This window comes from Notolabrus celidotus, chromosome 2, assembly GCF_009762535.1.
Source record: "Notolabrus celidotus isolate fNotCel1 chromosome 2, fNotCel1.pri, whole genome shotgun sequence".
NCBI lineage: Eukaryota > Metazoa > Chordata > Actinopteri > Labriformes > Labridae > Notolabrus > Notolabrus celidotus.
Window position 1 is genome coordinate 20168900 of NC_048273.1, and position 23784 is coordinate 20192683.

At 38.8% G+C, this 23784-nt stretch overlaps 2 protein-coding genes across 4 annotated transcripts in view; one reads left to right on the plus strand and one right to left on the minus strand.

Annotated features, from left to right (window-relative positions):
- Window positions 1-138: 138 nt before the first annotated feature.
- prkacba (protein kinase, cAMP-dependent, catalytic, beta a) lies at window positions 139-12983 on the minus strand. Of its 2 annotated transcripts, none has more exons than XM_034707666.1 (10): window positions 12656-12983; window positions 7715-7776; window positions 7259-7387; window positions 5660-5758; window positions 5429-5511; window positions 5163-5289; window positions 4597-4692; window positions 4380-4502; window positions 4059-4223; window positions 139-3340 (listed from the first exon to the last, which is right to left on the minus strand). In XM_034707666.1, exons 1-10 carry the CDS (start codon window positions 12699-12701, stop codon window positions 3215-3217), a joined length of 1056 nt encoding a protein of 351 aa, XP_034563557.1. In that variant the 5' UTR covers window positions 12702-12983; the 3' UTR covers window positions 139-3214. The 2 variants fall into 2 exon arrangements, with proteins under 2 accessions (XP_034563557.1, XP_034563546.1); XM_034707655.1 differs by lacking the exon at window positions 12656-12983 and adding an exon at window positions 9389-9644.
- A 2845-nt stretch (window positions 12984-15828) lies between these two features.
- ttll7 (tubulin tyrosine ligase-like family, member 7) overlaps window positions 15829-23784 on the plus strand; it is a 79900-nt gene continuing 71944 nt past the window's right edge. For both annotated transcript variants that reach the window (XM_034678052.1, XM_034678047.1), the window contains exons 1-2: window positions 15829-16327; window positions 23209-23612. In XM_034678052.1, coding sequence (XP_034533943.1) covers window positions 23588-23612 — 25 coding nt within the window. In that variant the 5' untranslated portion in view covers window positions 15829-16327; window positions 23209-23587. The remainder of the gene's footprint in view (window positions 16328-23208; window positions 23613-23784) is intronic.

Consider the following 23784-nt stretch of genomic DNA (forward strand, 5'->3'; position numbering starts at 1 on the left):
TTCACTTACAGTGTGTAGCTCAGACTGTATAAAATAAGCTCAGTAACAATCTTCAGAAGTGCATTCCTGCAGACGCGACACACACACACACACACACACAGAGTAGTATTTCTCATCACATTACAAAACAACGACTTGTGCTTTTAATAAAAAGAATTTATTATAGTGACATATCCTTTGTTACATAAAATCTGCTACAGCAAAGAATATTCCCCTTGCAAAAAACAAGTAAATATGGGTGGGAAAAACGTGTCAGCCGTCTAAATGATGTGCAAAATATCCCACAAACTAAATACAGACATATTTCAGATAATTGATCCCATATTGGCATGTGACTAGCTATGAACAATTTAAACTGATTTTCTTCAGTCAGGAGTGTGTGTGTGGCTCAGGGAAAAGTGCCATCATATTACATCAAATATGAAAAACATTATCACACACATGGTGGGGATAAATGACACATATAAGGAGCTGTGGATGTTCTACAAACTCTCTGGGAAGGTTTATGCACAGGCAGTTTGGACTGAAACATGCAAATTTCCCTGGTGCAGTTTTCAAAAATGAGTCTGAATAAAAAAACTAAAAGTTTCTGCAGTTACATTCTGTTCAATCCTTCAAACTGGTAAATTAATTTCCTATCATCCTTGATGAAGTGAAATTGAAGAGAGGAATTTAAAATGTAACAAAGGGAAGCAAATAATAGGTTATAATAGTAAGAGGCTACAATTTAAATAGGCATGTGTGGCAAAATTTGTTAAGGTTTTGTTTTCCATAAGGGGCAAATAAATAAATAAATAATCCAAACATATTAACTGTTTATAAACACTTAAATTAAACAGTTTTAGTCTGCCAAAATATACTGAGGGCTATGCAAGTTAAAAAATGTAATTTTTTAGACATCTCTAATATAAATAAAAATAGGAAAAGTAACAAACAGGCGTCTCCTTAAAAATGAATTCAAGATTAAATAAAGTCACATCATTATTTGAATACATAACAAAATATCTAAAATCAGGGATAGCCAATGCCCATATACAGTACGCCAGTACCTTTTTAAAAAAATCATTCAGTCCCCAAATCTTTTTCCCCACATTTGGTTGTTTAGATTGTTGAACTTGATTAAATTGCATTTTCTCATCTACAAACACTTAAGCACCGTGTGAAATAATGATCAAATTCTATGCTGAAAGACTGAATAGGACGTCTGTCAAGAATGAATTACTGTTTCCATCAGGATGTGAAAATGAAAAAAAACAAAACAACTCTGACCTCTCTGTTGACTGCAGACCAACTTTCCTGTATAGGGAATGAAAGATTACAGAAGCAGGAGAAATTGGAGCTTCTCTGCTACTAAGGTCAACATGTGGAAATCTTGGCCCTGCAAGTACTGGGTGTTAAATACACATGATCAAGCTGAGACAGGCAATGTGTCAGAATAAATGGAAAATAATGGTGCCCAGTGTCAAACAAATCCCCCATAGTCCAGAGGGGATGGGAAGATCGATTAAATGCATGTAGACAATAACTTAACAGGAGTGATTTACAACCACAAAATGTTCTTCATAAAACAGACTCTTCACCTTATTCCCTTTGAAAACATGTAACGAGAAAAGTAACCGACAACAGCATTGTTGTCTGTTACTTTCTTTTAACTGACAAGACTCAGCTTCAGCAGACTGGAGAGGAAGAGTGAGCAAAGAGTGCTCCATCACAGTGTAAAAACTGGTAAAAAAACAAATGCTGCAAAGAAACCTGAAAGCTAAAGTTAATATGTGCTTCAACCAAGATGAATGAATACTTCAAGGTTATGATATATCAGTTTTTTGTTACTATTAGTTCATGGTTAATGATATAGTTTTGCTTCACTGGATTATGCAGAGGAATATGTCACTCAGATAAAAGTGGCAATACAAATCTAAAGCATTGATGTGCCTCGCTGTGAAATAATACAAAAAAAAAGTAACAATCAAAACAACAAGAACCCAAAGAAAATGGGAACACTTTCAGGGAATATTAGCTTGTTGTGACACTGCTATACAAACAACTTACATGCAAATGTAAAATGAAAGTAAAACAAATATGGCAATTACACATTGTCTTTTGAGTGAGGTGCTAAAGCTTTAGACTTCAAAAACAAAATTTAAAAGCAACCCAGAATGACCAAAATACGCCCTGACCAACACTGCTTTGCATTCACAACAGCATACTCTTAAGAAAATAACACAAACTTTCAAACTTTCAGCTGTTGAAAAATGCAATTTCAATGCACTTCATTGATTTTTGGACGTACCAAAGACAGATGTTTGAAGTGACAAACTCAAACAGCTTCAGATTTCCTGTCATGTGAAACAGAATTGTACCTGAAAGTTATTTCATCTCATTCAAATACTTTTAATACCACACCATGCCTGAGGTAAAAGTAAATTTCCTGTGACTGGATATGGATGGAACAATGCTACAATTGATCAGTAAATACAGCACTGACAAGGTTCTGCTCCGTAATGACACTTGCCATTGTTAATCCATCTCTCTGTGGAGTCATCAGAGTTGCTTTTTCCTTCAATAAACACCTTTTTGTTTGAAAAATCTTATGTCTCATATATGTATACTCTTATATGCACAAACACATGATTCTAGGTCATAAGGACACCAAAATGATGAATAAATGAATTCTGGGTTATGTTTAAGTATTGATGAACAGTGACTTACTGACTGAACCTTAAACAAACGCCAGCGTGTAACGGACAACGAATAACAAGCAAAAAAACAATGTTGGAAAAGCAAACAAAACAACCCTTCTATTTTCTCAAAGCTTATATCACAATATGTGCAATACCGGCTAATACAATCTTTCTTTGTGCCACACGTAAATGGTTATAACTTTAAATGTCGCTTTTCAAATAATCATGTGAATCAAAAATAAAAGAAGGGAGGCTTTTCAGAAGTGGCAAACAAAAAATGAGACAAAAACTTAAAACGTGGTCTAGTATTTTTGTGTTGCAGCACGGGGGGGTGTCTGCATAATGTGCCTGTGTATAGGTTAGTGCTAACTGCACGCAGGATCATGGCAAGAAGGACCTCATTCAGCTGTGTGGAATGAAGGAACGAGGCATTGGATTTTGGAAACGAGACTGCCTCAGTTCCACATTAACCCTCAGGAGAGTGCAAATATCCAAAATGTGTGAGACCTTATGAGGACTCCTGCCCACTCTCACTAGAAATCAGCAAACTCTTTTGCGCACTTTTCTGTTTGTGAGACACGTATTTCCTCCTCTTCGTAGTCGTCAAAGTTGCTTGTGTCTCCTGGTCCTCTGCACTTTGGCATGAAGGGGGCTTCAACCTGAAACAGAGAAGAAAATTAGTTTTTTCATCTTCTGATTGTTAATCCCAAGAGACCAAACAAGGGCTGATGTGCTCATAGGCAAATTATGCTCTGTTAAAGTGCTACAAGTTGCACTAAAAGGGCGTTTTTCGACAGCAGGAACTTTACCCCTGAACTACGTGCGTTTCGACCGGAGGAACCAGGGTCTAAATTTAGTTCAGGGGTAGATAATCTCCCCCTGAAAAGCCCCTGCTTGGGGGGGTAGTACTTTTCAAAGGTCCTGGGACTTTCAGTGGAACATAACGGTGTTTGTGGAGTTTACACAGTTGTTGAAACACAGAGGGAGTTCCTGGGAATGCAAATTAATTTAGTTTTTTATTAAAATGTCAAAACATTATTTGATATAATTTTTTTCTCTCCATGCGTCCCTGGCCTGATTTGCACAATCTACCCGGGACTTCAGCCCGCGGTTGAAACGCAGACAACAATGGGGGCACAGGAACCTTTTAGTTCCGGGGACAGTAGTTCTGGGGGCTAAAAGACACCGGAACTCTTGGTCGAAAAAGCCCCTAAAGAGTGCTGTCACTGTCATTCAACCATCAGAGCTGCTGAGCGAAAATTTGTTTGTACCATTAAAGCAATTTTAATAAAAGAAGGGGGCACATCACATGAGAAAACAGAAAAATAATTACTTAATGTTTAAAATATTGTATTAAACTAGATTTAAAAAACCTACCTTCTTCTCATATATGGCAATCCAGTCTGTTGTGGAGAACCACTTGTGATTTTTGATGTCATTCACGCCATTCTTCAGATTGCCGAATCTCTTTGTCAAGTCAACCTGCAGCAGGTTTCTCAGCAGATCCTTCAGGTCGGAGCTGAAGTGAGAGGGGAATCGTACCTTTGGAGACGAAAAAAGAAATCTGGATTTCGGTTTACACGCTTGGTTACAGTATGTGAAGAGCAGTAAGAAAGTTGTTTCTTATGGTTCAGAGGCGAACAGAAAAATATCAAAGCCTCAGAATATTTATCTACAAATGTGGCTATCTTTTCCTACCTTGCCGGACACAATCTTTTCATAGATCTGGATTGGCTGATCAGCAAAAAAGGGAGGGTACCCAGCAGCCATTTCATAGATAAGGACTCCTAGTGCCCACCAGTCCACAGCTTTGTTGTAGCCCTGAAAGAGTTAGACATAGATTGAGAAGTAGAGCAGGTTATAGCTTATGGTCACTGCTGTTTGATTTGTCAGTGAATGTATTTAAAGGGTTCACCTTGCTGAGGATTATCTCTGGAGCCAGGTACTCAGGAGTTCCACACAACGTCCAGGTTCTGCCTTTTACTCTTTTGGCAAAGCCGAAGTCTGTGACCTGAGGGAAGAAAAAATAGGAGGAAAATAAGAAAAGTAGCCTCCTGAAGGCAAAGAAAATAAGCATCTTACTTTAGCTGTTAACAGAAGCCTGTGTTTCCTTATAGTACAACATATCAGCAGATACGCCAGTCAATGCACCAATAGAATACCAAGATTCATTAGCAATCAGATTAGCTGTTTTCTGGTAAACCAAAACACTGGTGTTGCTAAAAGAGATCATTAATCAAAGCTACCAAAATGTTATCAGTGTTTTCCCACTTATAATATGTATATGTTATTTTCCCATAGGTATAAATAGGAAATAAGGTATCAACTAAAACTCAAGTTTTCAAAATCACTACTGGGAAGGAAAAGTGACATCACATCACCATTAGAGATTTTCTACTTGCAGCTGTTGAGTGTGTCTGATAACAAATGTTTTCCTTTTCATTTCACTTTCCTATTGGAGACTTAACATACACTGCTCACCTGAATATACCCATGCTGATCTATGAGCAGGTTTTCAGGCTTCAGGTCTCTGTAGATGAGGTCCAGCGAGTGAAGGTACTCAAAGGTGAGTATAATCTGAGCTGCATAAAATCTTGCATGGTTTTCGCTGAAAGAAAGAGCAGTGGACAGTCAGACATGGTGTGATATATGAACATACATCTTATCAAGTCTTATTGGCTGCTGTTATAGTATGTGTAATGAAAATCAGGATACTTAGTTTTATTTTAACTTTATGCACACTATACCTGAACCTTCCAATACGCCTGAGGTGTGAGAACATCTCTCCTCCAGGCACATACTCCATCACCATGTAGAGGTTTGAGTTGTCCTGTTGTTCAAAGAGGGAAACATTTAAAAGACCCAGTCAGATACATTCTATCATATAGTGTGAAGGCACTTGCTGTTATGATGTTCTGTTATTATAAACAACGTTTGCTGGTTATTTGTAATGTAAGAAGTAGGTGTTAGAACTGCACCTTGAAAGCGTACTCCAATCTGACGAGGAAGGGGAATGAGACGGCCTGTAGTATTCGCTTTTCATTAAGAGTGTGTTCTATCTGCTTCAACTTCACCACCTAAATAAAACAAAACAAACAAAACAAGGAAAACAGTAGTATTACAGGTATAATGAGCAGGGTATGTGGATGATAACTTGAGTGATTTCATGTTTTTTATGATTTTAAATTACAGTGTAAAGAAAAGCATTAAGTTTCTGTGAGGTTTTCATTATTAGTGACAGCTGTCTTCTGGCATAAAATGAACACCCACCAAGCACCAATGGGGGGTAAAAAAATTAGTTTGGTGTGTAAAACAACCCCCCCCCAGTGGCCGATGGAAAATTTGGTATTGTATGTGAAGTTTCGTTTTCATACTTTCGCCCATTTCTGCCGACTGTCAGGCTATTTTGACCCTTGCGGCGCGCTGCACTTGTGTTGTGATTTGGGACGTTGGGAACGGCGTGACGTCAGCTACTGGAGTTCTATTCATTCCCTTTTCTTGAAGAAGCATGGAGGGAAGAGTGTTTCAAGGAAGATGTGGCGACAAATTCCCGGTGTGAAGCCACCACAAACAAAAAGGATAAACAAAGAGGCAGGAGACGATCAAGAAGAGGAACAGTCAGCCAAACAGAGTGAGTGTAACCTAATAAATTAGCAATAATCAAATTTTATCTGTTTTTGTATCAAGTTTTTGCACGTTTTTAGATAGAAGTAAAAAAGTTGTTTTTGTTGCATGGATGATAGTACTGTATAATGATATACTTTGAAAATTCTGCAGGTTTGGCGCGTTTCAAGATCTGACAAACAAGATCTGAAAGTTAACATTGAGTCACGCAAACTAATGGCTATAGGCAGTAAAATGAAAAAAGAAGACTAACAAGAAGAAAAGCTTCTTGCAGACTTAAACCACCATGTCAACACATCAGAGTGTCAGACATTCACCTGATCATAGGTGTTGAACAACACTAACACGATTATAGCACCTGACCGTGACATTATCTGCTGTCTTAAGTTTCTGTAGGCTCGTTTTCATACTATACTGAATTTATAATAATGCGTACTGCAAAGTGCAAAAAAAACTATTCATAAATATCTTGTTGCATTTGGTAAAAGTCAGCAGGGATATGATCAGATGAACTGAAAAAAACAATTGGCTAATAAACGTTCAGCACACAAAGTGTTAAGAAACAGAAGGACCCTTAAACTATAAAAGGAAAGTCTTTCAACAAACAGACAGACAGACAGACAGGTTAACATCTTAAAATCAAAAGTATGAAGCAAGAGTGAACTGAGGCCTGCCACATGAGCAACACACTCATGACACGCCAACCTCCCACAACTTTCACATCAGTATTTCCAGATCAAAACTCATGTGAAGCGCTTCTTGAGGTTTTCAGTGATAACGTGCTGGCTCTGCATCAGAGGTAACTTTCCATTTCCTTATATGAGATACACAGAGTGCATGCTGGTGTTACAGCATTTGTCAAGCATGCAGGAGCGTGTGTCACACAGAATCACGTGACTTTATAGGGCTTGTTTTAATAAGATGTGCAAACTGTCCTCTTAAAAAACACTTACTTTCTGTTTGTCCAAGATCTTCATGGCGTAGAAGTGGTTTGTTTCTTTATGTTTGACAAGCATAACTCGCCCGAATGAGCCAGTACCCAGAGTCTTGAATCTATCGAAGTCATCCAGGCCTGTTGTGCACTGAGGAAACACGACATAAATGCAAGTGTGAGAGCAAATTGCTTATAGGTTTTCTCTGACTATGGCACTAATTGAGATAAACTGTGGTTTGTTTTGTCTCTTTGAAGTTCAAAGTAAGACATATAAGCTGTATGAAGATTTGTTGAATAAATACCTTTTATTGACAGTGCCATTATGCAATTACCCTGCATATAAGTCAACAAGATCTGCAACAGGAAGTGGCAGGGGCGCTATCATACAACCAGTCTTATCAGTAGCTTAAAAAAAACAACTCATGAGTGTTTGAGAGGGAAATCGCTTTGAAAGCTTGAAAGGAGAGCAACTTACCTGGGGTGGACACTCCCATTTTCTTAAAAAATCTTCTTTGGCTTTAGCTAAGAACTCTTTCACTGTAAAAAGACACAACAGTAGATTTTTTACTACGAGCGTTTTGGCACTCTGTCAAGGTCAGGCCACATGTTGAGGGAAATAAACTGGGGCAGTTCAACATGTTCAAAGGAAGTTCACATGTTTTAGGGAAACAAATGCATTTATAGGTCAGGCAACTGTCAAGTACTGGGTGATGCAGGGCTGTACTTGACAGTACGGCAAAAAAAGACCTCCTTAAGAAAACTCAAAACCACACGTCTAAGCAGGAAACTCGAACAACAAAGTGATGCAAAGAGCTGTTCTGTTCTGACTTATAGGCCAATTTTAAGTCAAACTTTCTGCATCCCTTTCAAAAGTAGGTTGGAGTTAGGGAGGGGGCAGTCGTAATGAGCAGTGACAAAAGACAAAATGCAGAACAAAGCTGACACTACAGTGCAGGCAGTAAAAAGACAGTGCATTGTGAGAGTCACAGCAGACATGAGATGTCAAAAGTCACAGAGTCATAGTGCGTATCTGCATTTGGTATGTTGATTTAAAGCATACCTAGCATCTACAAACTGCTGTATACTGTGTGTGTATGCTGTATGTCAACCAGTTTGTCTATTAACCCACATCTTGGCAGAGTATGTGTAAGCAATACAAGTTTTGGTGGGTCTAAAACTTGTCAAAAGCTAACTGCCTCTGTGACTTAGGATGGCTCATGAAAAAACGAGCATACCAAAAGTCTCTACAGTTCACCAAGGGTTTGCAGGAACATTCACCCACATGGATGGAAATGATGGAGAAGAGAAAGAGAGGAAGAAACATTTATGAAGTGCTTAAAAACAAGAAGAACATTAGAAATTCAAGTGGATCAAATGCAACACACGACAAAATGATAAGGAAAAAGAAAACACAAGTTAACACAGCAACCTGACAGAAGTTATATATAAAGTTATACTCTTACATTTTCTTTCACAAACTACATTTACACTGTATCTATATAATCCTTAGTTAAATACACATTTCTCCTCAGTGGGATTTGACTGTGCACAAATAGGTAGCTGTCAATGTCTCTTTCTGTCTTACAGGTACATTTGAGGAGATTTTTACTATCCTACCGTGATAAACAAAGTGTGGTGAAACTACAAACATCAGTCACAAAGGATATAAAACAACAGTGATCGAAAAAAGACATTGTGAAAAGCACACAAAACACGTTTCATACTTGCAAAACAGGTCCACAAAAATGACAGGACAGGAAATATTAAGATGATGTAAGTTCCACAAACAGCCTGTGCTACAAAGACTTATGCCCCCGGTGCTTTTACTGATGTCTCTGGAGGAACAGGAATGTGCACAAATACAGCGACTGTGAACCTGATGAAGAAGATAAGGACAAACTCTAAAGTAACAAGTGTTGAAGCTGGGCTGCCGTTTGAAGCTCGAAGGCCTAACCAAGAAAACTTGATGATCTAAACTGATTATCACAGGGTACTTTTTTCTTTTCTTTTTTTTTCACTTTTTAAGCTTCATGTCTATTATCTATTCTCTTGAAAAACACTGACACAAGCTGAGACTCATCCCGCTCAAAGCTGCAGGCGGTGGCAGATTTCACAGTTTTGAATGTAAAAAGCAAAACACTGCACTTACTCCACTTATCCCACATGATGGTGAAGTCAGAGATACGAGGCACCTCATTCTCTATTCCTCTCTGCTCTTGGCTACCCTTACGATATTTGTGGAAGAGACGGCTGGCGAAGGACTGATCCTTTCCCTGGGCCATTTTATTGACGTACGAGTGAAAAGGCTCGGAGGCAGAGGAACCGATTTCAGAGCGAAGACCAATGAGTGACACTAGCTTCCTGTTGTATGCAGTGAAGTGCTCTGCAATGCTTGGCTAACCACACAAAGTTAAGCTTCCTGTTCAAGTACTCAACTGCAGTTTCAGCAACTGAATGCATGTCTACTTTCCCTATGTGGTGTAATGCAAACTATTACTGGCCTTCCATGCAAATGCTGATACTGTGTTGACAAAGAGAGAGAAGGTAGGCAAAAACTCACAACAGCTAGTCTCTTAATGTTATGTAAAAAACACTCAGCTGCATTCAGAGTGCTGATAAGAAAACTGTAGGTCTGTAACACCCACTGAGGGACTGGAAGGGAAGTAGTCTCCAGGTTAGTCTGCACTCTGGTGGTAAATTTAAACAATGCAGTTACTCAAGAGCTTTCCTTTACACCCTTACTTACTCAACCTACTACTGCATATATATTAAACACCTGTGTACTTGACATTTAGCTTTGTTGAGACTTGACTCCAAATTAGGGATCCACCATTTGATTATATTGCCGATATCTGATATGCCGATATTTTAAAACTCATTTAGCCAATTACCAAGTGTTTTTCCGCACACCTAATTGCAGAGATCATAAATGCTCTTCTGTATTGGAATTAGCATACAGTATTATGGTGACACTATTATCACATTTAAAAAATACTTAATACTTAACTGTATATTCATTTATGACAATTGCTTTCAAACAAAATTCATACAAAAAGATACATCCAGAAAGCTCTCCATGTCATTACACTCCTATCTTTATTTAGATACATTTTTTTATATTTTATTCTATTTATTTATTGTTATTTACACATTTTGCATTTATTTTTCTGCTATTATTATTACTATTATTATTATTATTATTATTATTATTATTATTATTATTATTATTATTATTATTATTCCTATTCCTATTACTATTATGTTTTTTGTGGGTTTTTTTTTTACCTTTATTTGTCATTTTACTGTCTGTTTTGCAACCTTTTGGGTTTTGGGTGGTTTGGGGGATGTTGGGGATGTACATGTTTGTGTTTGTACATGTACATATCTGTTCAAAATTAAGAAAAAAATATAAATAAACTTATAAAAAAAAAGATACATCCTACTTAAAACTTGGATGATGCTCTCCCTGAGATAATCATAACAATACCCACAACCAGGCCAAATTTGGCCAATTTCACATTTGAAATTGTAGGTAAACCTAACCTCTGTTCCCAGGGAACATGTGGAAAGTGCAACTGTACAGCAATTAAACCCAAATTAAATAAATAGTTTACTCTTTGACAGTAAATGTGCTTAAACTAGTCAACTACATGTACCTCACAAACTGCTGCTTAAATTCAAATTTAACTTAAAACCATAGACTGTATAAAATATGGACGTAGTATCCGTGACGTCACCCATCTGTTTCTGAAGCGCTGTTTTGAGGCCAATCGTCAGCAGCAGCCGTATTGCTGCTGTCCAGTGATTGTGACGTAAAGAGGCGGGCTTTGAGCCTCCTAGCCAACAGCTACAGTGTTCCCGACTTTCAATCAAGTCAGCTGTGCCTCTCATTGGAAGACTCGTAATCTCAATATCTTCGAAATTGCCACATCAGAAAAAAATCCCCCCGTACAGTGTGAGCAGATCGAGAAATGAGCTATCCAGACTACACTTGTGTTTTATACCAGGCTGTAAACATGTTTATTTCTGCTGTAAAGATCGGCTTTTTTGAATTGGTGTGTATGTGTTTCCTGGTACTTCCAGAGCCAGCCTCAAGCAGATCCTCGATGAACTGCAGTTTTTAGCACTTTCTGCATTGGACTCATTTTTAGACCGGAGGTTGCCGCTTGCTTAAAACATGAGCCCAACATGTGTGCAGCAGCCCATTATTTTATGGGTTAATCGTATAGGCGGATATCAGCGTGTTGGCCGATATCTAATAGTTCATTTTAAAGCCAATATCGGCGGATACCAATAATGTGCCGATTATATCGTGCATCCCTACCTGCAATGTAAGCAAAAATGACAAAAACAATGTGTGAATGTATTTCTGTAGTGTGTATAATAGTGTTTCTCTGCCCTGCTCTCAGCCCCTCCCTGCAGAAACTACAGGTGGCTTGAGTCAAAAGGTTGTGAGACTGCATGGACCACTGCCAAACAGAAAGCAGGTCAAGACCGGAGAATCTCCAGACACACTACTAGCAGCATGGTGCAGTTTAATGGATTACCTTCGTAATTGATGACTAAATGCACGCGAAAAAACAACACTAATGTAAAGTGATTGATTGAGCACTAAGGGACTGAAATTTGACATGAAACAGGTGCAACTGGAATGAGAGGGTAGATACTTTAACTAGATGTTATAGCATCAACACAACAGGTTAGTGTCACTGTATGAAGCAGTGATAAAGGCAGAACATTTTCATTTACAGTAAACTTGTTGACAGCTGACTTGACAAATCAGAGGTTAAACACTTCCTTGCAATATCACAGTCATTGTTTGAAGAGAAACGCCATACTTGATTTATAAAGAAACACAGCTAATCTGTTAACATGTGTGTTAGTTGTTGTCACATTTTTGTTGTTAGCAGTGTAAAGGCCTTGTGCTGCAGCCTCAGTAGAAACCCATGTTTGCTGATGTTATCTAGCCTCTAGCAGCTGATGTTAGCTCCTTGGGTATTAACCACTGGGCAGTAACTTCAATTGACAGTGTGAAATAGTAAGACCATTTCATTTGAATGACTTTTTAAGATATGTCTTTACATCCACTGCTTTGGATCACCCCTTAAAAGCTTAATAAGGACCTAACTGGCATCTGTTCGCATCTCCCTTGGAATTATTAGCCTGCTGCATCGTCTGTGACAGTGTTCCCAAGTGAGAGAAGTAAACACAAATCATGACGAGGCTGCTAGCACACCTTGTAAACTGCCTTTACCAAAGATGGTTCTCCTCTGCAGCCCATATTCCTGAATACTGTCTGCTAACACTGGATAACAGCTGCTACAGCCTGACTACATGATAAGAAAGCCAACGCTGTGCAATAGCTGGTGTTACATGTCTCGGAGGCTAGCTTGATGGTTTCCAGGTGCCTGCTTACCGCTTTCTTGCTCATTGCCTTTCTTGGCAGTCGCTGCGTTTCCCATCGTATGAAGACAGGGCGATGCACAGCTGGCTGGGAGCGATGATGGTGGCGGTGAGCTAACAGGGTCCTCCGTTAGCTAGCTAACAAATATCAGCTTGTGCTAGCTGGTTTGCTAAAAACAACATCAAGGTCTTCGTGTTGTTGACAGAACCTCGACGTGCTCTGTAAACCGTCCTGTTGGTCTTTATTTACAGTGTCCTTTATCGTTCAAGTATGCCTCCGCTGGAATGAAAACATGATCCAGACTTTTCACCTCTGCCTGCTGTCGTTTTGTGCTGCGTTCATGTCATGTGGGAATACAGAAGACTTGATGGGTGAAATGATGCATTCAGGTCCCTGTAGGATACCATAGGCACTCAAACATAACTTTATTTTTTAATTTATTAGGAAAGAATGATCCATTTTTTAAAAAGGTATTTCACAGCACACCTACCTTAGATAGCATAAAAACATTCACTTGTGTTTTTATCATTGTGATGCTAATATGAAATAATATTGATATATTGAGTCCAAAAGGTTTATTTTTCATAACCGGAAGAATATAGTTGTTAAAGATGCATCAAATCCCAGCTCAAAAACCACCTCTTCAAATTAGCATATTCCCTTTAACTGAACTATGTGCACTTCACTAGTTTTTTTATTTTTTCTTATTATTATTATTTTATTTTGATTATTATTTAGAATGTTTGTTTTAATGATGTTTTAATGATTCATGTTTTTTATTCCATGTAAGAGGACCTTGGGTGACTTGAAAGGCGCCTCCAAATAAAATGTATTATTATTATAATTATTTGAAGCAGAAGTGGGCTCGTGTTTGTGACGAGTCTTCTCATAAATCAAAGTCCAAGGAAAGTTTTCTATTTATTAACAAAACACTCATAATGATTCAATACCAAAAAAAGATCAAAATAAAGGAAAATAACGGCGATGACGGTGGCGGTCAACAAAAAATATTCAACCCCACTCACCCTCCTTGTATGCCTCCCGCCACACAACTGATCAGGTAGATAAAGGTAATCCACACCCATGAACCCAAAACCGGAAATTAAGTGAACCATAAAAAGGAAATAATCATGATTAACAAATAATACATGCAAAACAACATTGTGGCCCCTACATTATTTTTATTATTATTATTATTATTATTATTATTATTATTATTATTATTATTATTATTATTATTATTATTATTATTACTATTACTATTATTATTACATTTTTGGAAACTGTTTCCCCCCAAAAAATTCAAGTTTGAGGTATTTCCTCTTCATTAGTTAACAATGTTTTTAGGCATGCATAAAAACAAACAAAACAGCGCAAGCTTAAAATACACACACACAGTGCTGTTCTCTTCAGCCAACTCGGTTGTTTACATGCTGCTTTACCTCTTATTCATCTTTGTAACACTTTCAGTGGTACAACAGCTTTGCCCCATCATGTCATCCCGCCTCATATCTTTATACCCTAAACCCAGATGGAGAGGTGTGACAGACAACATTTGGACATGTTCTGGACTTGGACATGTTCTGGACTTGGAGCTTTTCCAGGCTCCTGTAGCCCAGTGGAAAAAACACCACTTGTTGCTAATGTAGGCCACCCAACATGCTAAAAATTAACCTGTGCTCTTGTGCATTTATCATGTACATGGTGCCCTTTGTGTTTGCCTCTGCCCTTCAGACAGCTTAAGTCCACCACTGTGTGAGTTTAAAAAGTAGACTGAAGATTCAGCTGTATATTTCATCTTGTAGTCCATTTTGAACAGTTAACTTGCAAGGCTGCAGATAAAGTGGTGGCTCACAGTGCACCAGTGAAAATATTTAGTATTCTATAAATATTTGGTTTTGCTGTACTTTGACTTTTTAATGGTTTGTTTTAAAGACTTTTTGATTGAAATTTTTCATTAATTAGATGTTTTTTTTTTCTGTTTGTATAACCTTTGCACTACCTATTTTAATGCATGGTGTGACAAATTTTGAATTGCCTTGTTGCTGAAATGCACTATATAAATAAACTTGCTATGCCTTGCCTTACACAATTATGCTAGACACATTACGTGCACAAGTTTGTTTAATTAATTTTCAGACTTCATACATTTTCCAGTACTTTGGTAATTGAAAATGTTTTGTTGTATTGACAAGGCTTCCAGCCTTTTGCATAAACCAATTAATATAGTGGTTTTATAGTGGTCATTAAAAAACACATTTAAATTGTTTAAGTATTCTAAATGTTTGTATCTCTACTTTCACCAAAACTCTTTAAAACATTGCATGCTTATATTTTCATGGGTGCTCTTTTGCAGCTGGCCTTGAGCTCTGATCTCCAATCTTAAAGAAACATACCTACAAGTATCAGGTTATATCAAAGTGACAAATATTACAAAGACAGATATTTTGTCCTTGTATCATATGTATCAAATGCAAAGTGTATTCTATGGTGATCCTTAAAGACTATATTTGTCTTTGATGTTTCCAAATGATTAGCCATTTTTGGAAATAGACATTGCCACGTCACAAAAAAAACTGATTATGAAATGATTTACAGTTTTAAAAAAAAACAAGCGTAGGGAAGCAAGTGTCTGAGAAAATCTTAGGGATATTTAAACTTTATTACCACATCGACATAAAGCTAATAAGAAGTGAGTGGTGACCTACGGTAATGACCTGAGTGGGTCGCACCCATAAGGGGCGTCGAACTCATTTCAGTTCAGGGGCTACATACAGTCCAAGTTGATCTGAAGTGGGCCAGACCAGTAAAATCATAACATGATAACCTATAAATAACGACAGCTCTAAATGTTTCCCTTTGTTTTAGTGCAAAAAAGTACACTAATGTTCACATTAATGAACTATCTTTTCACAAAAACAGCTGTTGTATTTTTTGCCATGATGAGTCTCCTAGTGGGGCCAAATATTTTACTCTTTAAGCCCTGAAACCTGCTGCGAATATCCTAAGCACACAAAAGTTGCAGTTAGTGTCTTGTCTGGAGTTTTTCCACTTTGTAAAGTCTTCCCACGGGCCAGATTGGAACCTCTTGCGGGCCTGTTTTGGAACGCGGGCCGCATGTTTGACACCCCTGATCTACAGGGTTGTATTTTAGCACCATGGTCAGCGACTTCTGTTGCTAGGTAGCTCCCCTGTGTTTGTATCAGCGAGTTGTGGAGGAAGAGCTGCACCGAAACCTACACTTCATGATTACCTAAAGGTGTACTTAGTATGACTCCCATCTGTGGAAAGACTGTTTTTACTCATAAGTAGTTCATAGATGAAAACAGTCCATGCTGACCTCACATGTACACACTACAGCACACAGTATGACACGTTGATACCACACTGAGAATGCAAACTTCAGCACTTCTTCCAGGTCTCCCCCACTCACAGAGCAAATGGTTTCGCCCATGGATCCGCTCCAGCACTCATAGCACACAAGAGGTCTGAAAGATACAGATTTCTGTGTTTCTGTCAGTCTTCAGTTGTGGCAGCGTTTTACACTAAAATCACAGTGATAGTCTTGCAATTCCTTTCGAGACGGGACTGTTTCTCCTCAGAGAGCCCATTGTCTCCCTGGATCTGAGCCGTCCGGATGACACCAGCAGAAGGGCTGCACTGCTAGTGCCTGGAATAAATAAGGTACCTCGCTTTCCCCTCTCCATCCTTAGCTGGGTAGTGAGGCTAAGCTAGCTGTACAGTAGCGCAGGGTCATTGTGAATGCTTTGATTTGTCTTATTGTGTCTCATTCAGGGGTCATTTATTTGAATTTAAAGCAAGATGGGATGGAATCGCCTTCATTACCGTGGTAGTCAAACGATGCTGCACGCTACATTGGATGGTTGTAAGGAAACTGGGGAGCAACATTGCAACAATGTTTCCCTGCTTGATCCTTCCACCTGACCCGTGCAAGTGGCTATTAGCCTCATGTTAGCTTGATAGCAAATGATTCATGGCAATAAAACACCTGCTCAAGCTTTGAGACTTTTCATTTGTGAGTGCAACCAATTTCCTGAAAACCTCGGATATCCCAGATATTACACGCGAGATTTAAGAATTTCATCTTGCGTTAATCCTGAAATTCAGACAAGATCAGTGTAAGAGGATGGCCTGCTATCCTGCCAGTGATCTGGAAGATACCATATGAACTGCTATGCTGTGACAGGCATAGTTTCTTAGCTCAGGCTAGCCACCTTAAAGAAATCAGACTTGGTATGCGAGCTTATTGCTGACATAAGTTTTGGATGCACACAGCATGATTAATTACATAAGGGGTGTGTGCTGCAAGATAAGCCATTTAATTTAATCCCGTCTGTTTGTAGTCTAGTGTGCCACTTCAAGGACCACATGCTGATAGAGCACCCTGGTCATGACTTGTCCCAACAAGAGCAGATGGATTACATAATAATAACAGCACAACATATGAGTTGTGTTTGGAACTCTGCCCACTGGACACATCCCAGAGATAATGCTATTAAAAATATGTGATATGTCTAATCTTTGATTTTAATGCTGACTTCGACATGCATAGGCTACTGTAGGTTTTGGATTATTATGGTATCATATTTTAGCATTACACCTACAACTTTATGCAGTTTGGCTCCTTTGTTTTTTAACCAAGTGTAGTGGCCATTTGTCATAAAAAACTAGAAACAAATAAAAATAGCAAACTCAAACTTTAACTAAACTTAATCAAAGGGTCACAGATGCACCGTGGGGATGTGATGTAAGCAGGCAAAAGAAATCCAAACTCCATGCAAGAGTTCAGCGGTTTTCAATGGTTTATTTTTATGGCAAGCAAGCAAACAAAAGGAACAAAGAAAATCACGGCTCCTGCTGCCTCTCTTGCACTGGTAAAAAACCATAGGCCCACCCAGGTGCATGCTGGCCTTCTGCCATCTACCTACCTAAATAACCCCAGGTGCCCACAGTTCCTAATTACCAAACAAACAAAAACAAACAAAATAAATACTAAATATACAAAGAATCTAAATATACTAAACAAATGACTAGCAAAAAATATAAAACCAAAATCTAACTTAAATGAGTTATAAAAAGAAAAGTTTACATCTAACAACTAATACTGCTTATTAATTCTAAACTAAATACAACAAATAGCTCCAACATCAAGCATGAAAATATCATAAAGACAAGTAAGAACCCTTGATTTTCCAATAATAATAAAAGTAATAATCTTTACTTATAGAGCAGTTTTCCAAAGTCACATTACAAACTGCTGTACAAAATTAAACAATGCAAAAAAAGGTGACTAATATGTAAAACATCAGTGAAGCCGATAAAATCACTGAGACACAAACTCTTGAACAACTCTTGATAAACTCAAGTGAGTACTCTAAAGAATGCAGCATTTACAAAAATCAGCAACTTTTCTGATTATATGTTGTATGCAGAATGTTTTTGTTTTTTCCACTGCCTAACACTTACTATCAAGAATAGCCACCACCTGACTTATTTTTAACCTTCAGTCTGACCATTTGTTTGTGACATCCTTGAGTTCTCTCATTCCTGCTGTCAACCACTTCTGTCCCACTTCTACCGTTCAATAGTCAAACAGGATCAGGTAAGAATTTGAAGCAGAGTTGTTTACAGTGTCAAGACTGTGCAGTCATATTCATATATAATGTGATGATATGCCTTGATACATTTAAATCCTACTTTGGGCAACAGTGCTATTTTTATTGCACAACGCTTGTGTGCAAGTTTAACCATAAAACTAAGGTCATTAGCTCCACTGTGTTTTTCTCAAAATATGGTCAGGCTGGATTATAGTTGTTATGATATGCATTATAGCAGTTTTTTTTTTTTTACAGTTGACCGTTTTGCTTATTTTACTGTAGATCAGGATCAAGTTAAGCTAAACCTTCAGCTGTTTGTTGGTGTATTTTAGTACCCCGTGGGCCGACAGCTCCCACACTTGTTCCTCCTCATATCTGGAAGAAAAGCACGAAGCCAGAGTTGGGTCATTGGTTTGAGCTAATTTTAGATGGACATGCAATTCTGAACCAACCACTGTCCTGTGAGAAAAGTCTGCAAACTTAGCTGTCATGCTTTCTTAAAGGAGAATGATGCACAAATGATCAAATACAGTACACTGTATGCATACTGTCTTTTCGTCCTTAAACATATAAAGAGAAACTATTGCACCTTTAATGTGTAAAAAAATGTCCAGTGAGAAGTGTTTCTACTATCTATTTGACAAAAGACACATTTTCTCATAGTAAATTATTTTATTTATACATGCTTTTCAGTCAGGGATGTGTAGTTATACAACATGTCTCTGCCCTCTTGAATGGTTACACATACCCTGAGGTCCCAGCACTGCTGTAAAAGCAAGACCAAGGCATGCTGCATGTACAGAAAAGCACTTGTGTCTGCAAATCCTGCGCTTTCAGCACAACATGAGGCTAAGTGGTGATTCCCCAGGCCTCTCTATTGATTCTGTATTTGACATCTGCTTTCAAGACGTAGTTTAATCTAAGAAAAAGGCATAAATCAGGCCCCTCAGGGAAGTACCGCTGATTGTTGAAGCGACTTATGCAATTGCTGTGACACTTCTTGTCATGTTTAAACAGCCTGTCGTCTTGGTTCAGATTTCCTTTGGCACACTTCTTGCACAGCTGTTTGGGCTGTCTTTTTGATTTTGTGTTGATATCAAAGGTGATACCACCTTTTTGAAGTACCTGTGATTGAGGGATAATATCCGTGTGGAGTTGAACTTCTTGATAGACATTTGAAGTGGAGCCACTGCTCCTCCTGCCAGTGAAAGTTTGTGACATAGAGCAATTGCTGTAGAGAATATAAGACATCCTAAAAAAGACTATCATTATGTACTACTTTGTAACATGTTGGAGACTTTGGGGAAATTCTCCATAACAATGCCCTTAAAGACAGACATGTTTTTGTCATGGGCCTATATAAGAGAGAGTGATGCAGCTGAGCAGCATGAAGGGCTGACTCTCCACAATGAAGCCTTGTGTTGTTTAGCAAAGGGAAGTGCATGAGCTCAGCATCCATAGGATTCTCTGCCTGTTCAGCTTTGCTCTACTGTGGCGGCCCTCTGGCTCACTCTGTTGGAGGAAAAGTGTAATTGCATCAGAGGATTAACGATGGATACTTTATTTAATGGAAGGGATTTAGTTAAGATTGTGTCTAATACTTCACTGAGGGATTCATTTAGATGATTCTTGCAGTTGAATACACGTGTAAGTGATGCTTTCAGAATCTGAATCCTATTTGATATTCATGTTAAGCTCACATTATCCATACTGTTTGTGTTGAAATGTTGTATCTGTCTTTTGTATTTGATGGAAAATCGTTAGAGTCCCAATGCACATGTCAATGACATGTGACATGATCACCAAGTCCAATTCAAACCTGTGACGTCACCACAGGATGTTCAGCTCACGTCCCCAGTCAATAATAGCAGTAAAGTAAATCCTACAGTCATAGTGTGATTCCTGCAAAAGCAGGCTGTCATGCTGTTGATAATCACCAATACCAATGAAACAAATAAGCAGAACATGACAGAAAATAATTTTATTTTCTGATCGTTAATCAATGCAAACCAAAGAGTCTCAAATTAAACCTCACATTTTATTTAGCACTCACGCAAAAAGCCCATAGGACAAAAACTGTGTTGATATTTGACTTAAGGAGATGGGAGGAAATAAATGTCATCCCTTTATCAAAGATATTTGATATCTTGTGAAATGTAGACTGTGCACTCAAGCTGGAAACAAGTGAAAAGTTGACATTCATTGCTGATAAATCATAACAAAGCAATATAATAACTCTACCTTGAATTACGAAGACTAACAATCCTTCAATATTCAGCAGAATAACTCAGATTAACTTTACAGTGCTTGTCTGGGGATTGTGTGTTTTTAAGTGATTGCTTACACTGTGTGTGTCCGTGTGTGTGTTTGTGTTTGTAGGTGTTAAGTTGCATCAGATGTGCCTGTCAGTGTCCTCCTTGTTCCTCAGGGTTTACATGACACCAAGGTCCACTGCTCCTATAGAGACACTGTTCCCAGCCTCCAGTACAGAAAGCCAGCACGCCACAGGGGAAGTGGGGGCAGGTTGTCATCAGCACAGCTTGCTTCACTTTATCACACTGTGTTGTACACCTCCCCTCCCCCTGCACTGATCTCTTTCCAGTCTCTGTCCTGCCCAGGATCAATGCCTCGTGTTTACCACAGGCAGAACAAGAGGCTGGCAGTGAGGAGTACTGAGTGATCAAGTAATGCAATTGGATTGTTTCCCGTTCAGAGGATGCTGATAGAATCTATAAGGTTTGCCACATCTACAGGTGCAGCTGTGTGTGTGTGTTTGTGCATGTGTGTACAGTAAAACATTGGTAAATTGGAAATGGGCTTTCAGTAAATTCTCACCACTAGAGGCTACTGTTGATCTCTTTATGAAATACCAAAAAACCCATCATAAGCCGCTGTACTGTTAACTTAGATGAAGCCTAAATTATGTTTATTATGTATGATTTATAACTTATGTGGTCATATATGTTACTGTAATCCATAAAGCAGTAATCTGTATCTTGCAGGGTCCATGCTTTTACATCCATAAGAATGTGTGATGCATATTCATTTCTTTTGAACCATAGAAAGAGCTTTGAATGGAAAGTGCTTTGTTATGTCCCATAAAAGTCACCATAATAACCTTTTAAAATGCGAAACAGAAAACACATTTTGGTTGTGACCCCCCGAACTGCATTCCTGTGGTCCTAACTGACTGGGCCAGCTAGTAAGGCATATCCCCCCCAACCATTCTAATTAAATAATTATCCTTTTTTTTTTTTTTTTAAAGTTAGATTTTTTGGCCTTCTTGCCTTTATTTGATAGGACATCTGAAGAGAGACAGGAAATGTGGGGAGCAGAGAGCTGGAGAAGACATGCAGGAAATGGTCTACCGGCTGGGAATCAAACCGGGGACCCCTGCGATGAGGACTGTAGCCTCTGTATGTTGGGCGGTTGGGCGGTTAGACCGCTAGGCCACCAGTGCCCCCAAAATAATTATACCTTTGAATGAAAAATAGGTTAAAATAATTCATTAATGTGCAAGAAAAAAAATAAATATTGTAAATAAATATATTTGATATTAATTATGGATGTTCTGATCCCATTAGGAGGAAGGTTTGGGTACTTGATCACACAATTACTTTGTATAAATGATTGTTAGCTCAAAATAAAGCAGCTACATGCGCTGCCAATGCCTCCTTAAGAGGACAAAAATGTTTAGAAATTTTTGTTTACTTTAAAAAAAAAATTGTCATTATACAATGTGTGCCTTTCCTACTTTTTTCTAAGATTTATGTTTATTTGAAACTTTTTTTTGTCATAATGTAATGTCTGCTCTTTCCTACTTTTTTTGTAAGATTTATGCTCCAAATGTTTTTGGGGCTTTTATTTTGAAGGCAGGCTCTCTGCTTACCTGCTCTAAACCAAATATTTAAACAAATGTGGTAGTTAGGAATTAATGTGCTAGGTATGGAAAACCATCTTTGTCCTCTACATAATTAAACAACCAGCTTGAAGGTGTACAATCTCTTACCGGGGTTTTGTGTTAAAATACAGCACTGTTGAAAGGAAACAAAGGTTTACGAAAACCACCAGTCAAAGAATTAGCCATAGGCTTTTCTTGGGCTGCTGTATGTATGTTAAACTCTTTGGAAGATTCAAAGGCAATGTAAACTGTCGGAAGTAGCTGTAAGCTTAAGAAACATAGAATAGATTTTTCACAGTTTCAGCATAAAAATTCAGAACTGTGGGAAAGCTGACGGCATGAACATGGAAACCCCCAAAAGAGAATCATTCACTCTTTAGTCTTTACACAGAGACACTTCTTCAAACACAGCCCTAACTTACTCTTTAACCACTAAGTCAGTGTGCTGCCTGAGCCAGGATAAAACTAAATGTGACACAACATTTGAACAAAGACTGATTATCTGCCTCAGTGGTTTGAAGATACTTCCAGACCACAGCCAAACAATAACAGGATTTGGCTGGTGTCTGGTTTTAATTTCCCTCACTGTTCATAGCCTGAAGCATCCTTTTAACAAACCGCTGTAAAGATGCCATCTGTTTGAAGGAAGTGACCTCTCAGCCATACAGTGAAACCCAGCTGGCACAAGCATGAGACACAGTAAGTTGCTGCAGACCCTTTACTCGTCAACCACATTAATATTTCACAACTGCTCAGTGCAATAGCAATTAGTCCAGCTCACATCAAACAGGTTTAGATGAATTCATTATTAGTACTGCAGTGTCAGAGCGGTACCAGCCCCTCGCTGAACTGGTAAGCTCAGTGTCAGAGTGACTGATTCTGCCTGTGATAGGCCTGTGTGTTGCTGACATCAAAAGCATGTCCAGTGCACTCCAGTCTAGTGATAAAATACACACAGATCCACAGTGTAGCCACCCTCTGAGCAGTCAGCCTACTCCTACTACTGTTCTGCAGCTGTAAAATATATTTTTTCTTCTCTTTTACAGGCTTTCCTATCCATCCTTCTGTCCACCCCTCCCTCCCTCTCTCTCCTCTTGGGGCTGTAAATAAGCTGGGGCTCTATAAACCCTGGAGAGACCCTCCCCCCTCCCATTCCTCCCCACAACGGCTACCTCCCTCCATCTCCCCTGCCCACTCAAGACTGTGCTGCTGCTCCTTATGCTGCTGAGAGGTACCACAGAGATGCTCAGATGATCCATTGGGCTGGCCCAAACTACATCATCCATACGGCCCAAGACAGCGAAGAATAACTAGTGCGAGTGTGAGAGAGCCCCTGGAGGGTACTGTGAGGACCCTGAGAGGCCCACCCACCCGCCGAGCCTGGCAGAAAGCTTGGCTTGCCCCTTGACTCCAGCAGTCCCTGAGATGCCCTCCCCTCCCAATGAAGGAGGTGAGTAAGAGTGGTCCAACTCTCTAAGGACTGAAGGGCTTTTTCTGTTAGATTGTTTGTCAGAATGCACATTTTTGTACATACAATGTAGCACCAAAAGCACACACACTAGGCCACCTGCTCATAAGTGTCTCTTTCTGCCTGCTTATCAGCACTATTCTCCCCTGCAAAG